At 39.7% G+C, this 12,043-nt stretch overlaps 2 protein-coding genes across 6 annotated transcripts in view; one reads left to right on the top strand and one right to left on the bottom strand.

Annotated features, from left to right (window-relative positions):
- dnmt3bb.1 (DNA (cytosine-5-)-methyltransferase 3 beta, duplicate b.1) overlaps nt 1-280 on the bottom strand; it is a 45,175-nt gene extending 44,895 nt beyond the window's left edge. For 3 of the 4 annotated variants that reach the window (XM_066702286.1, XM_066702287.1, XM_066702290.1), the window contains exon 1: nt 110-280. In XM_066702286.1, the coding sequence (XP_066558383.1) occupies nt 110-265 (156 nt within the window). In that variant the 5' untranslated portion in view covers nt 266-280. Of the gene's footprint in view, nt 1-3; nt 83-109 lie in introns of those variants that run through there. The other variant, XM_066702288.1, reaches the window with a different exon arrangement.
- A 3,257-nt stretch (nt 281-3,537) lies between these two features.
- Nucleotides 3,538-10,272, top strand: commd7 (COMM domain containing 7). Of its 2 annotated transcripts, XM_066702284.1 has the most exons (9): nt 3,538-3,714; nt 4,951-5,004; nt 5,321-5,423; nt 5,969-6,025; nt 6,131-6,168; nt 7,543-7,633; nt 8,202-8,251; nt 9,049-9,097; nt 9,762-10,272. In XM_066702284.1, the coding sequence occupies exons 1-9, from the start codon at nt 3,631-3,633 to the stop codon at nt 9,836-9,838; spliced, it is 603 nt and encodes a 200-aa protein (XP_066558381.1). In that variant the 5' UTR covers nt 3,538-3,630; the 3' UTR covers nt 9,839-10,272. The 2 variants fall into 2 exon arrangements, with proteins under 2 accessions (XP_066558381.1, XP_066558382.1); XM_066702285.1 differs by lacking the exons at nt 9,049-9,097; nt 9,762-10,272 and adding an exon at nt 8,374-8,524.
- Nucleotides 10,273-12,043: the final 1,771 nt, after the last annotated feature.

The raw sequence follows: 12,043 nt of genomic DNA, 5'->3' as shown, positions 1-12,043 counted from the left end.
TACCCCCCCACACACACACACACGAATACACAGCCAGATCCTGTCTAGTAAGGAAAAGTCATGGACGTTAGCATGCAGCATGCTGGATGTGCGACGCACGGCGGTTTACCTGTTGCCTGCGCTCCGGTGCGGGTGGCTGTGCTGCTCTGGATTGATCCCTCGGCTCTGGTGGGATCTTTGCGGTGGCCAAGGTCTTGCTGTCACCTTTGACCCATGCCAAGCTCGCGTCTTCCAGCCCCCCGGGGTAAAATGTAAAAGTGTTCATTTTTTTTTTTTTTTTTTAACAAAGTACCCAGGCGTGACTTTTCCCGGGTTTCGAATCACATCCCGTCCAACTGAAAACTACATTTACCTTGTGTTTTTAACCCCTGTATTGCTGCAAGCCCATGCACGTTAGAATGATTCGAAGACAAGTTCTCCCCAAAATATAAACAGTCCGATTAGATCTTGAAGTGGTTACTGTATTTCTACACACATGCAACTGTATAGAAATGATTTAACTGAGATTGCGACCTTTCAAGAAAACATTCTCGCTTCTTTGCACAGCACGATTTACTTGTTTTAATCAAATATTTGTAGCGACAGCTGTTCAGGTCTTGATAAACATCTAATATTATTTCACACAATGTCAAACTGTCATCTTGACAGTTTAAACGAATTGGACTTTAAGCCTAATCACTTTTTTGATTGCATTATAACAAATATATTTCAAATGTCTGATTATATATAACTGTTTGCTCTGAGGTTATCTACTAAATGTTAAAGCTATGAAGAAGTAGAAATACATGTTACATTATTATAATTAAACATATTTTAAACATGTTGCTTTTGTCCTACATGCAATTCTGCTTTTTATCTGTATTTAATTGCAGAATAAAACAAATGTTTTAATATTAGATATTTAAACCAACATGTACACAGTAGACACAAATAAGTGATCATTTATGCATTGAACAACCTGTGTATTGATAAGGTTATGATTTTCTTTTTTTAAGCAGTTCATTCACCTACACAAAACATTTGGCCAAAAACAATGATACTGGAAAGCAATATACCCTGGCAAGCGTTCTGCAGAAAACACCTGGCAATGTGTGTTTAATATAGGTGTGCTGCAGGTGCAGACTGATAAGGATTTTTATATGAGTCTTGTACTGCCTAATGAGTTATTTAATCTTGTGAGGATGTTATAATTAATATTAATCACAACAATTATTATAATAGTGTATTACCTAGTACCCTCATCCAGGGTGATTTGCAGTTGTCACAAAATATACACAAAAACAGCCATTGGCACCCTATCGCAGCATTAGATGCACACAATGTTTTTGTTATTAATGTCAGCAATATGTACTATTTGTTTTTCAAGTTGTGTTACTCACCATGAATCCAGATGTTGAAACCCTGTCTATAGCAGCTCTGGCAATACATTGTCAGTAAGTTACCCCACACGTTCCTGCTTTATATTGGTGTTAGTATTAAAACAAATGCTTTCTGTGATTTAGATATTTATTTCATTATTTTTTTCTCTCTCTCTCTTTCCTTCTTTATTTCTTTCTTTAATTTTATCCATAAACACAATACTCTTACCTGTACTTCCCTCATATGTAATTAATTTACATATGAGCCAATTGGGGGAGAAATATACACACAAGAGGAATTTGCAGGAGCCTGTATATAATTCCATAAAACACATCTGAAGATGTTTCAGGTACACTTCAACAGTCAAATTATTTAAATTATTGTATTGTGTTGAATTGTATTGACACTGCAAAAGGATAACTCTTCATTAATTACAGACCTTGTGATTGTCAGCTCTCAACACAAGGCATTGCAGTTATATTAACATGTTTTCCATACAGAACATCTTGGTGCATGTAACAAGTGTATTGTGTGTGTGTGTGTTTCTCAAATCACATTTTTTCCTCATATACTCACTTGACAATCTTGACACGCTCCCACGTGTTTTTTGTTTCTTGTCTTTGACACCTCTAGTCATATAATTGTTTGGGGCCCAAATTAAATCCGCGAGGTACTCTTTTCAGCTCAAATAATGTCAGACTGTCCTAGAAAAAGTAGGGTGGAAAAAAAACATTAAATATATTATTATTATAATTATTTAAAGTTTAATTCTCCCGCCCCTGCCCTCCTTAAACCAGACCGTTTGCTTGATTATTGTAACTCTGGATACACTTATTTGCAAATATATAACCCCACTGCGACAGTAAATGAACAGCAATGGTCCTTATGTGAATTAATCCAGTGTTTCATGTTGCACTATTGAATGAACATGAAAAAAGTAGGCGAATGATTATATTGATCTTTTCATGTGTATCTTGAGAAACAGCCCAATTTCGAATCGTGTGTTAAAAATAACGTAAATTAGTTTTTTCTCTATTGTTACACATTCACTGTACTCATTCAAATGAGAATAACTGGAATAACATTTCTACTTTAATTTCAAATATAATTACATAACGATCATAAACAGTACCTCGATTAATGCTACAAAGTAATGATGCACTTCTTTCTTCTGTTTCAACGTTGGCCTTTGCAACGGACTACACAACAGTATCTATTCACAAAGCACAACCAAACTGACTGACGCACACACATACAGACCAGTGGTGCCCAGTTAAAATAAGCGGGTATGAGCAGTGAGACTGTGACACCTTGTTGCCGACACATTTTCTCATCTTAAATGTTTTGGTGGTGCATGATACTTTTCTAGTCACATATTACATTTTTTTGGTGACATGACACTTTTTATTCCTGAATGGCATTTTAGGTGAAGTTACACTTTTTATTCCTGAATGGCATTTTAGGTGACATGACACTTTTTATTCCTGAATGGCATTTTAGGTGACATGACACTTTTTATTCCTGAATGGCATTTTAGGTGACATGACACTTTTTATTCCTGAATGGCATTTTAGGTGACATGACACTTTTTATTCCTGAATGGCATTTTAGGTGACATGACACTTTTTATTCCTGAATGGCACTTTTTCTCCCCTGTGAGTTTTTTGGTGGCGTACCTTTTGCTAGCTTTTTGCTGCCGTTTTTTATTTTTATTTTATTTTTTTTAATTTCTGGTTGGTGGCATTGGACATTTTGATCCGGGCACATATGATATGATATGGCACAATTTAATATTAGCGTCTATGTTTTTTCATTAGCGGGCTTTGCATATTAAAGGCGTTATGGTGTAAATATGTCTTGTGGGATATTTACACTGTATGATCAGTTCGGCTATAATACTCCATCAATTCGGTTTTGTAGTATTCTGGTGTTATACAATAAATACATAGAAGAAATAAAGAGTGCAGTGTACTGTAGTGTAGTGCAGTATGGTAATGCAGTGTTAGAACGCTATAAAAAGGTTGATAATGAAATATTTTATGAATGAAAGTGTTTAAATAACAGTTGGCGGCTCACGTGCTGTTCCGCACCACACACCGCGTGCGAGACGTAAACCCGGAAGTGCGTGAGACAGAAAAACAAACGTGACGAAAGTGCTGCTCGGAAATCAAGCGTTTCTGCCGTCGCTGCGTGTCAGCTGATATAGTGACAGTAGGAAGTAACAGCCGATTTCTGTGAGATTTCTTTGAGATTTCATCCGGACAGGGGAAAATGCAGCAGTTGCAGTTTACAAAAGAAGCTTTACCAGATTCTGTTAGTACGGACTTCCATAATCTGAATAAGCTCAGTGAACAGGTAAGGAATAAGCTGCTAAATGCACCTTTTGATGCATATTGGGTGCTCGAAGGCAGTCCAGCACTTCCTTCAACTGTGTAGCAGAGGCGGTGTGCCATCGAAGCGAAATACATGAATAGGTATTTATTTTTAAGCATACATTTAGTACTTCGTGTGCCTCACCCGAGTTTGTTCATCTGAAAGGCAAAGCAGAATATATGCAACACAAAGACCAGCACGCCTGTGAATGTCACATGACATCTCCTCTCACACAGTCCGTAGACTCCCGTAACGATACCTAGATGTACAAGAAGCTAGTTTAACATGAAAACATGACCAGATACGTATATGTCCTATATGCAGAATCTGTGTGGGGATGGATTGCTATTTTAGCTTTTGCAATCAAGTTTAACAGTTACCTTTCCCGCCTCATCACCCCAAAGTACATAGCCTAGTTCTCTTGTGGAATAAGAGGCAACAAAGAGACATCACTTTTGTGGCACCCCTGAACTTTGCTTAAAAACATGGAAAGCATTGTGTATTGTGCTAAAAACAAATCAAAAAGATTTTGAAATAAACATGGCATGGTTTATTTGGAGAACATTTGATACAACGAAACTGTTGTTAAGTTCATATTTCATATATAGGCTAAGCATTTTTTGTGTGATGAAGATTAAGTGCATAAGGATGTTTCTGAAAGAACTTGTGCTTAGTACCGCCTGTATTAAGTGGGCATAGTAAACACAAAAGGCACTAGCTGTCTGTAAACCCTCATGTGATGTGAAGCTATGGTGGAAGCATATAGGCAGTAGAGAGACTATAGGGCAACTTACCCAGAAAACACTGAACTGTCATTGACCTCAAGAGGCAATTTGAACAAAACACTGTCTTATTCAGCAACAGTACATTTTTTACATTTAATATTTATTGCAGGAGCGCTGACAAACAGAGCTTGTTGAAAATAGCCCAGGGCACAACATTTATTACTGCTGTTCTTCTTACTCTTCATGTACCAGATGGTGCTTAGTGGAAAAAGACACCAAGCCGTAAATGCAAACATGCATATTATTTTTTATTTCAGCTGATTTGTTCTGGATACAAAGCTGATGTAACATTCTTGCACAAGAAAACACCATCATTGGGTATAACAACCTGGTCACAGCTTTCTGGTCTTAAGGTGTTTATCTTTTGAGACAATGCGCTTCCTTAGACTGAATGCTAATGAGTTTTGTTTAACTTTTTTTTTTCACTCTGCAGCAATATGTAAACTTGACCGAGATTATCTTCCGGTATCTACTCGAACCCAAGGAGGTATGAACTATCTTGTCATGGTTATTCAGTTTCCCTTTGCTCCATTAAGGCTGAATGTAGGTATAGCTGTCCTCTTTTTTTTGGTTGTGTGTGTGTCTTTTTAACATGCAATTTTAATAGCATCCCACCCTTTGTGTGTTGAAAGGAGAGGCATTATATTAACAGGAGTTGAGCGGTCTATACAAGCTTAGGGCCTGTAGAAAACAAATATTGTAACGCCAGTAAGTCAGATGGGGAAACGTGTGTGACTGCTGTTCTCTGTTCCGTGTGTGGTTGTGCTTGCTCACATGATTGATTTAATATTGTCTCCCACCAGACAGACAGATTTCTGAGGCAGCTGAGTGCCTTCGCCACAGAGAATGGGATGAGTCCGGGGCCCCTCCGAGAACTAGTGAAAAGTGTCCTCTTGCTCTCCAATGGTGAGTCAGGAGATTAGATTTCTAAATCTGTAGTATGGGTCTTCTCCTCCACATTAGTTTATAACTCATAAAGGGAGTGCTGTATTAACCGATATAACAAAACCTAAGCTGGGATGGTATGGCTAAGTTGAAAGGGTCCCAAATCCTTGTTAAACATCGCTCAGTGCACATCAGCCAGTAAGCACGTTTTCTTCAGGTGCAGCTGTGGCATTGTGAGCTGTGCAGGGTTCCTATCCTGAGGCTGAAGTCTAACCCTCAGAAATACAGGATCATCCCCCTGTTGTTTTCATTGGTGTAACAATATTTAAGCTTGAAATCCACACTTGTCACAGACATAAAGGGTTTCAATCAGGGTGATACAGTCAGGGCTATAACCACACCTAGTTTTTCCCTAGAGATTTTCAAGTTCAGTTGAGGTGACTTGTACCCTAGACATATGGGTGGTGGTGTGTGATACTCTGATGTCCATTTCGGGGTCCAGGATAGCCACGGATATGGAGACACTTGCCATCTTCCTATTTTTATTATTATTATTTTTTTTACAGGTGCTCTGAAGAGCGGTTTGAGTGCAGACCAAGTGAAAACCGATCTTATTACTCTAGGTAAGTTTTCTGTATTCGTCCATCATGTTGCCAAATAATGAGACGCTGTTCTCTTCCTGCTTGTTAAAGATTACTGACCTCAATTGATTTTGGCTTTGCTTTCAGGACTGAATGAAGACAAAGCCAGCCATTTTTCAAACCAGGTACATTTTCTCTCTTTCTCATTCTCTCGATATAAACGGTAGGGACAATCCTGTGGTATTCACTGCTGTGTGGATATACAGCACGGGTGAGTGTTCTGCCACAGTTGTGTATAGTGTGTACAGTGTTGTATAGTTAAATGACATTGCAACCAAATCAAGTTTGTCAATAATGGTGATAACAGGAATCAGGACTTCAATGATCCAGTCTCTTGCACAGTCACAGAATTACTAAAATGTGTGCTGTTATGAAGAGCCTGATTAGTATGTTTTAAAGATGTTAACCGAGATGCTCAGATTAACATGTAGAAAAAAACAATCAAAAAAATTGGCAACGATAGTGCTTTAGATTCCACTAAATAAAGATTTTGCATTATGGCTGGTATTCATTTTGACTGCTCTCAATTGCTGATAATGTGCTGCAGGGAATGCACAGTTTCCAGTTCTGCAGTGGATGTTATATATACACCGATCAGCCATAACATTATGACCACCTGCTTAATATCATGTAGGTCCCCCTTTTGCCGCCAAAACAGCCCTGACCCGTCGAGGCATGGACTCCACTAGACCTCTGAAGGTGTGCTGTGGTATCTGGCACCAAGACGTTAGCAGCAGATCCTTTAAGTCCTGTAAGTTGCGAGGTGGGGCCTCCATGGATCGGACTTGTTTGTCCAGCACATCCCACAGATGTTTGATTGGATTGAGATCTGGGGAATTTGGAGGCCAAGTCAACACCTTGAACTCGTGATTCATCAGACCAGGCCACCTTCTTCCATTGCTCCGTGGTCCAGTTCTGATGCTCACGTGCCCATTGTAGGCACTTTCGGCAGTGGACCGGAGTGAGCATGGGCACCCTGACTGGTCTGCAATGCACTGTGTGTTCTGACACCTTTCTATCAGAACCAGCATTAACTTTTTCAGCAATTTGAGCTACAGTAGCTCGTCTGTTGGATCGGACCACACGGGCCAGCCTTCGCTCCCCATGTGCATCAATGTGCATCAATGAGCCTTGGCCGCCCGTGACCCTGTCTCCGGTTCACCGCTTTTCCTTCCTTGGACCACGTTTGATAGGTACTGACCACTGCAGACCGGGAACACCCCACAAGAGCTGCAGTTTTGGAGATGCTCTGACCCAGTCGTCTAGCCATCACAATTTGGCCCTTGTCAAAGTCGCTCAGATCCTTAAGCTGCCCATTTTTCCTACTTCTAACACATCACCTTTGAGGACAAAATGTTCACTTGCTACCTAATATATCCCACCCACTGACGGGTGTTATTCACTTCCCCTGTCAGTGCTCATAATGTTATGGCTGATCGGTGTATATGTGCCTGTATTTGGTATTGAGAACAATTCTGATGTTTTGTTCTCATCTGCAGTGGAAGGTTCATCACCCTGTGCTTTCAAGACTGGCAGTGGGACAGACCCTCATGGTCAACCAGCTTGTGGACATGGAATGGAAATTTGGAGGTAAATGAAGGTGGGAGTAGAGTTCGGGAGGTTGGGGGCAGAAATATTAGTATTTGTATACATGAAGGCCATCCAAATCAAATAAGATACCTCCCCCACCAAAAAAAAAAAAAAAAAAAATTAGAACCTGTCAATCATCCACATCTATGAATTTCACCTGCATTTACCAGGCAGGGATTCTGTGTTGCTATTGACAACATGCTTTTATCATCCAGGCCCCTTGGCTCTAACAAATAACTGCGTACGGCTCTTGGTTCTCGCCTCAGCAGCTGCAGCAGTGTCAGTCCAGGAGTATTCATGCCATAGCCCTCAATCACAGACCACAGTCTTCTTGAGGTGCTATGCCACTCAGAGTATCATTGGTTTATGTAGGCGTGTGTTCTCAGCAAGCAAACCTTCACATTTCTTTGACTGTTTGCACTCTTTGTTGTGCGAGCAGGAGGGACAAAGAATGCAGTGCTGTAGTTCTGGTATGACTGAAGTATCAGTCATGTTCAGCACTTCCAGGTTGCAGATCTGATGAAGGTTTTGGTAAATAGCAATTACAAATGCTGATATTATTTTTCAGTAACGGCTGGAAGCAGTGAGCTACAAAAAGTCGGAAGCATCTTTTTACAGGTAAGTCTGGTGCTTCTTCTCTTTCACTTAGTCAAGAGATATAATGTGCAAGAAACCTGAGGGTGTTCCTCCCCCAGAAGACTAATCCTCTGTGTTCAAATCTGTAATTGTCTCTGTCTCAGACCTGCATCTAACCAATGAAAAACAGAAAACAACAAAAAGAAAACCTCTCAAAACAGAGCATGCCACTTTAGGCTACAGTAGGCCTTCCTTGACATCCTTCAACGGGCGGTTCTTGTAATGAGGAGAAGGAATTGGCCACAGGGCTTGGCATGTAAATTAAGTCAGGTACTTGTGGGCTTTGTTTTTCACACACACACAAACCTTTGTTCAGAAGATAAATCCACTTTATATGTAATTATTTGCCTAAATCCCTGTAGAAATGTTTGCTTGCCTGTCTAGGGAGTGAGACCCACCCAAGTAATAAAGATCCATTCCTATCTTACTGAGTAAGCTCTCAATCGCATCATCTTCAATAGCAGTAAATTCGGCTCCTGCTGCATACTTCAGAGAAACGTCATGTTTTCATGCAGTGAGGTTGTTGAGGCTGTTAAAGACCATTGTCCCTGCAGAAGCCTGGCCTCTCATTGGCCAGATTTCCACAGTCTCAGAGTGTGATGAGACGTGTTCCAGAACTCTGGCATATCCTCCTAGTGCTTCAGTGGGTGGAGTGGTGGGCATCGAGTAGTGAATCATGTTCAGTGAATTGAATTGAAGGAATATATTTGACCAATATTCATGGACTTAATTATGTTAATGTTATTATAATAATTATTATTTTTATCTTTTTCTTGCAGCTGAAGTTAGTTATAAGAAAGGGAAACTCAACTGAAAATGTTTATATGGGTAAGTACTATATTAAGAAGTTATTCTATATTGTATGTGCATAACCTGAGTAAATGTATATTGAATGTTGTGAGTCTTTTTTCTTGCTTTCTTTCTGTTTACAGTTCATGCGGAATTTGCTCTAAACTGTAAACTCTTGGCCATAATTAAAGCAGCTCTCCTACCCATCACAAATGATCCCCTTGAGCAGGGGCTTCTGTACAGAAACACAGGCTTCTTGCCTCTATATCACAGAAAGCCAGCTTCCAGTCAAGCTTTGAATTAGAGGATGCCCTTTGAATCCCAGCTCTTACTGAAACCGGCTTACTGTGCGGATATTCCTGATCAAAACTGATGTCATACAGTGCAGTCACAATATTATAAAATACACTGAATGGACTCTGATTGGTAGACAAGGTTCAATTTGAGATTTCACTTGAGCTACTTTTCCATATTAGCAGCATACAAGCAGTTTGGAAAATGTTAACATTGGGCCCTTTACTGTGGAGCACTCTTTGCACCATGGACAACATTTCTTAAAAGTTTTCTTAAAGGTTATGGGCTAGTTCTAGTTACATTACAATGATTGTTTGTTGCTGATTTGTGAGTGGACTTTGCTCTTAGGAGAGAGGGGAACATAGAAAAAAAAATATTCTAAAAGGTTGTTTTGTTTTTTATGCCGTAGAGCTGACCCTCCCGCAGTTTTACAACTTTCTACATGAGATGGAGCGTGCCAAAGCCAGCCTGGACTGTTTCAGCTAATGTAGCACAGACCCTCTTCCCTGCCAAGGGAAGCACTCACACTTGGCAGAGAACCGGTGAACGCAGAGGCCTGGAAACTAATGAAAACTGTTGTATCCTTCTGCGTGCAGAATCCGGTGTCCTGAGGGCAGTTTGACTGTGTCTTATTGCCATGGTTATTGACGCAGTGCAATCCGTCAGTGTGCTAACAGTAGATACCTTGTACATGTATAGCTCCTTTGTTAGTTTTTTTTTTCTCTCTCTCTCTCTCTATATATATATATATATATATATGTATATACATAAAATCGTTACACATTTAGGTGTATTTTCCTAGTAAAAACTGTACTTAAAATGTCATTCCGAATCCTTTTGCTAAAGGAGCCAACTTGTGAGAAAACAAGAAACAAAATAAATCCATTCATCGATGGCCAATAATGTGCGTCTTTCAAACACGTTGCTTTGTGTAGTACTGTTCTTCTAAGCACCCAGTTTTCTCGGTTCTGAAATGCAGCAGCAGGTGTGTGTGTATGTGTTTGTTTCATGTGTAGCTTCCTTTGTTGCTGTGTGTATTTAGTGGATATTTGTGATTCAACATAAAAAAAACTACCTCAATTGCTCTCCTTATAATGAAGACGTGGCCTACTGCCCTTCTCGGACTAGGCAGTAGAAGCAGAGAGATGGTGGGTGTTGCTGGGTGTTTGGGCTGAGGATGCGAGTCTGGTCAGGCACTGTACTTTTCCCCTTGGCTTTATACCAGTCTGTCATATACAGGGAAAGGTTCAAATTTTCTTGGAACAAAAGCCCCAACAGCTGTCTCCCAGTCTCCCATCTCCGCCTCTTGTTTGCCGTGGCCCTGCATGTCTGAACATGTTGAGTTCTGGGGAATACTGGACAAAGGGAAGGAAACATAATGTGTCATATTCTTCCTTTCATTTTTATTCTTTTTCATGTATTTTTTTTAAATGTGTTTAATCAATTCAGTGATGCTTATATTAGGGGGATAATGTGCCACGACATGCACTGAAAAGCCAGGCTAGACACTCCACACAACTTTTATAGCTCAGGTTGACAGGCGACCGAAAGTTATTGTTCAGGTGTTCTCTCACAATACACACTTATCAGCCATGTCTGTAATTTTCTTCAGACACAGACAGCTGGAGGTTAAATATATAATTCAGGTCACAGACGAGTGGTATGGGATGTGTATCTATAGTACACATTGTCTGAAAGTTTAAAGAGCATGCTACTTAATGTCTGCTCCATCTTGGACAATTGGAAAGACATATGGAGCAATTCCTGGCATCATTTGAACTCCACCTGTAATGCTTGATTTCATAATAGTAATAATAATAATTATAATAATAAGCACCAATAATCTATATAGCCTTTCGGGTCAAGACAATATCAATCCATCAATCAATTTATATTTGCTGTAGTGTCCTTTGCAGGTTTGCCACAGAGCGCGTCACAGATTTCAAGAACAATAAGTAGTGATACAAAATTTCATAAAAGTGATAAAAAAAGATTAAACCATTAGGCACTGAGGAAAGAACCAAAAACTCCCATACAAAGAGAAATTGTTATAGGAGGACAAAAAAATCTCTGAGGATCCAATATTTTAGGTCTAATGGTTGGCTCCCCTCCAAGCAATGTAACATAAGCCACATGAAAATCAGAAAGTCCTTATATAGTGCTGCTGTCAATGCATAGCTATACAACAGTATTACCTAACCTATTATATTGTTAATATTGTATACCTTTTATATATAAAAAACAAGGTATCAAAATGAGTGTTTTAGACTTTAAGCTGGCACTACAGCCATATTTCTCCTATTTCTACACCCTTCTTCCTGTGAGTTTCCCCACTTTTTTATATAGACAGTGCACAAAACCAATAGCTCCAAATGCTGCTTTGTCTTAGTGCCTTGTTAAGGTACCTGGGACTCTATGGGAGCCCCATTGTAAATCTGACACCAGATCTTTTGCTCCAGTACAGTCTGAACAATACTGAAATCCAGAGGCATATGTTGAGCTCTGGCTGTAGCGTGCTCAAATCTGGTCATTCTCCACACATCTTTGTCACATTACTGCTTAAAAACGTGTTTCTACTAATTAAAAAGGAAAAATTATGTGCATAAATCATAACGACCCAGTTAGAGAATACATTTCCGTTCTCAAGCTGGGTGTTCGATGGGGATTGAATAGGAAGGTTTTCCTGAACAG

This window comes from Amia ocellicauda, chromosome 4, assembly GCF_036373705.1.
Source record: "Amia ocellicauda isolate fAmiCal2 chromosome 4, fAmiCal2.hap1, whole genome shotgun sequence".
In the NCBI taxonomy this organism is placed as follows: Eukaryota; Metazoa; Chordata; class Actinopteri; order Amiiformes; family Amiidae; genus Amia; species Amia ocellicauda.
This window is presented reverse-complemented; position numbering and strand designations above follow the sequence as displayed.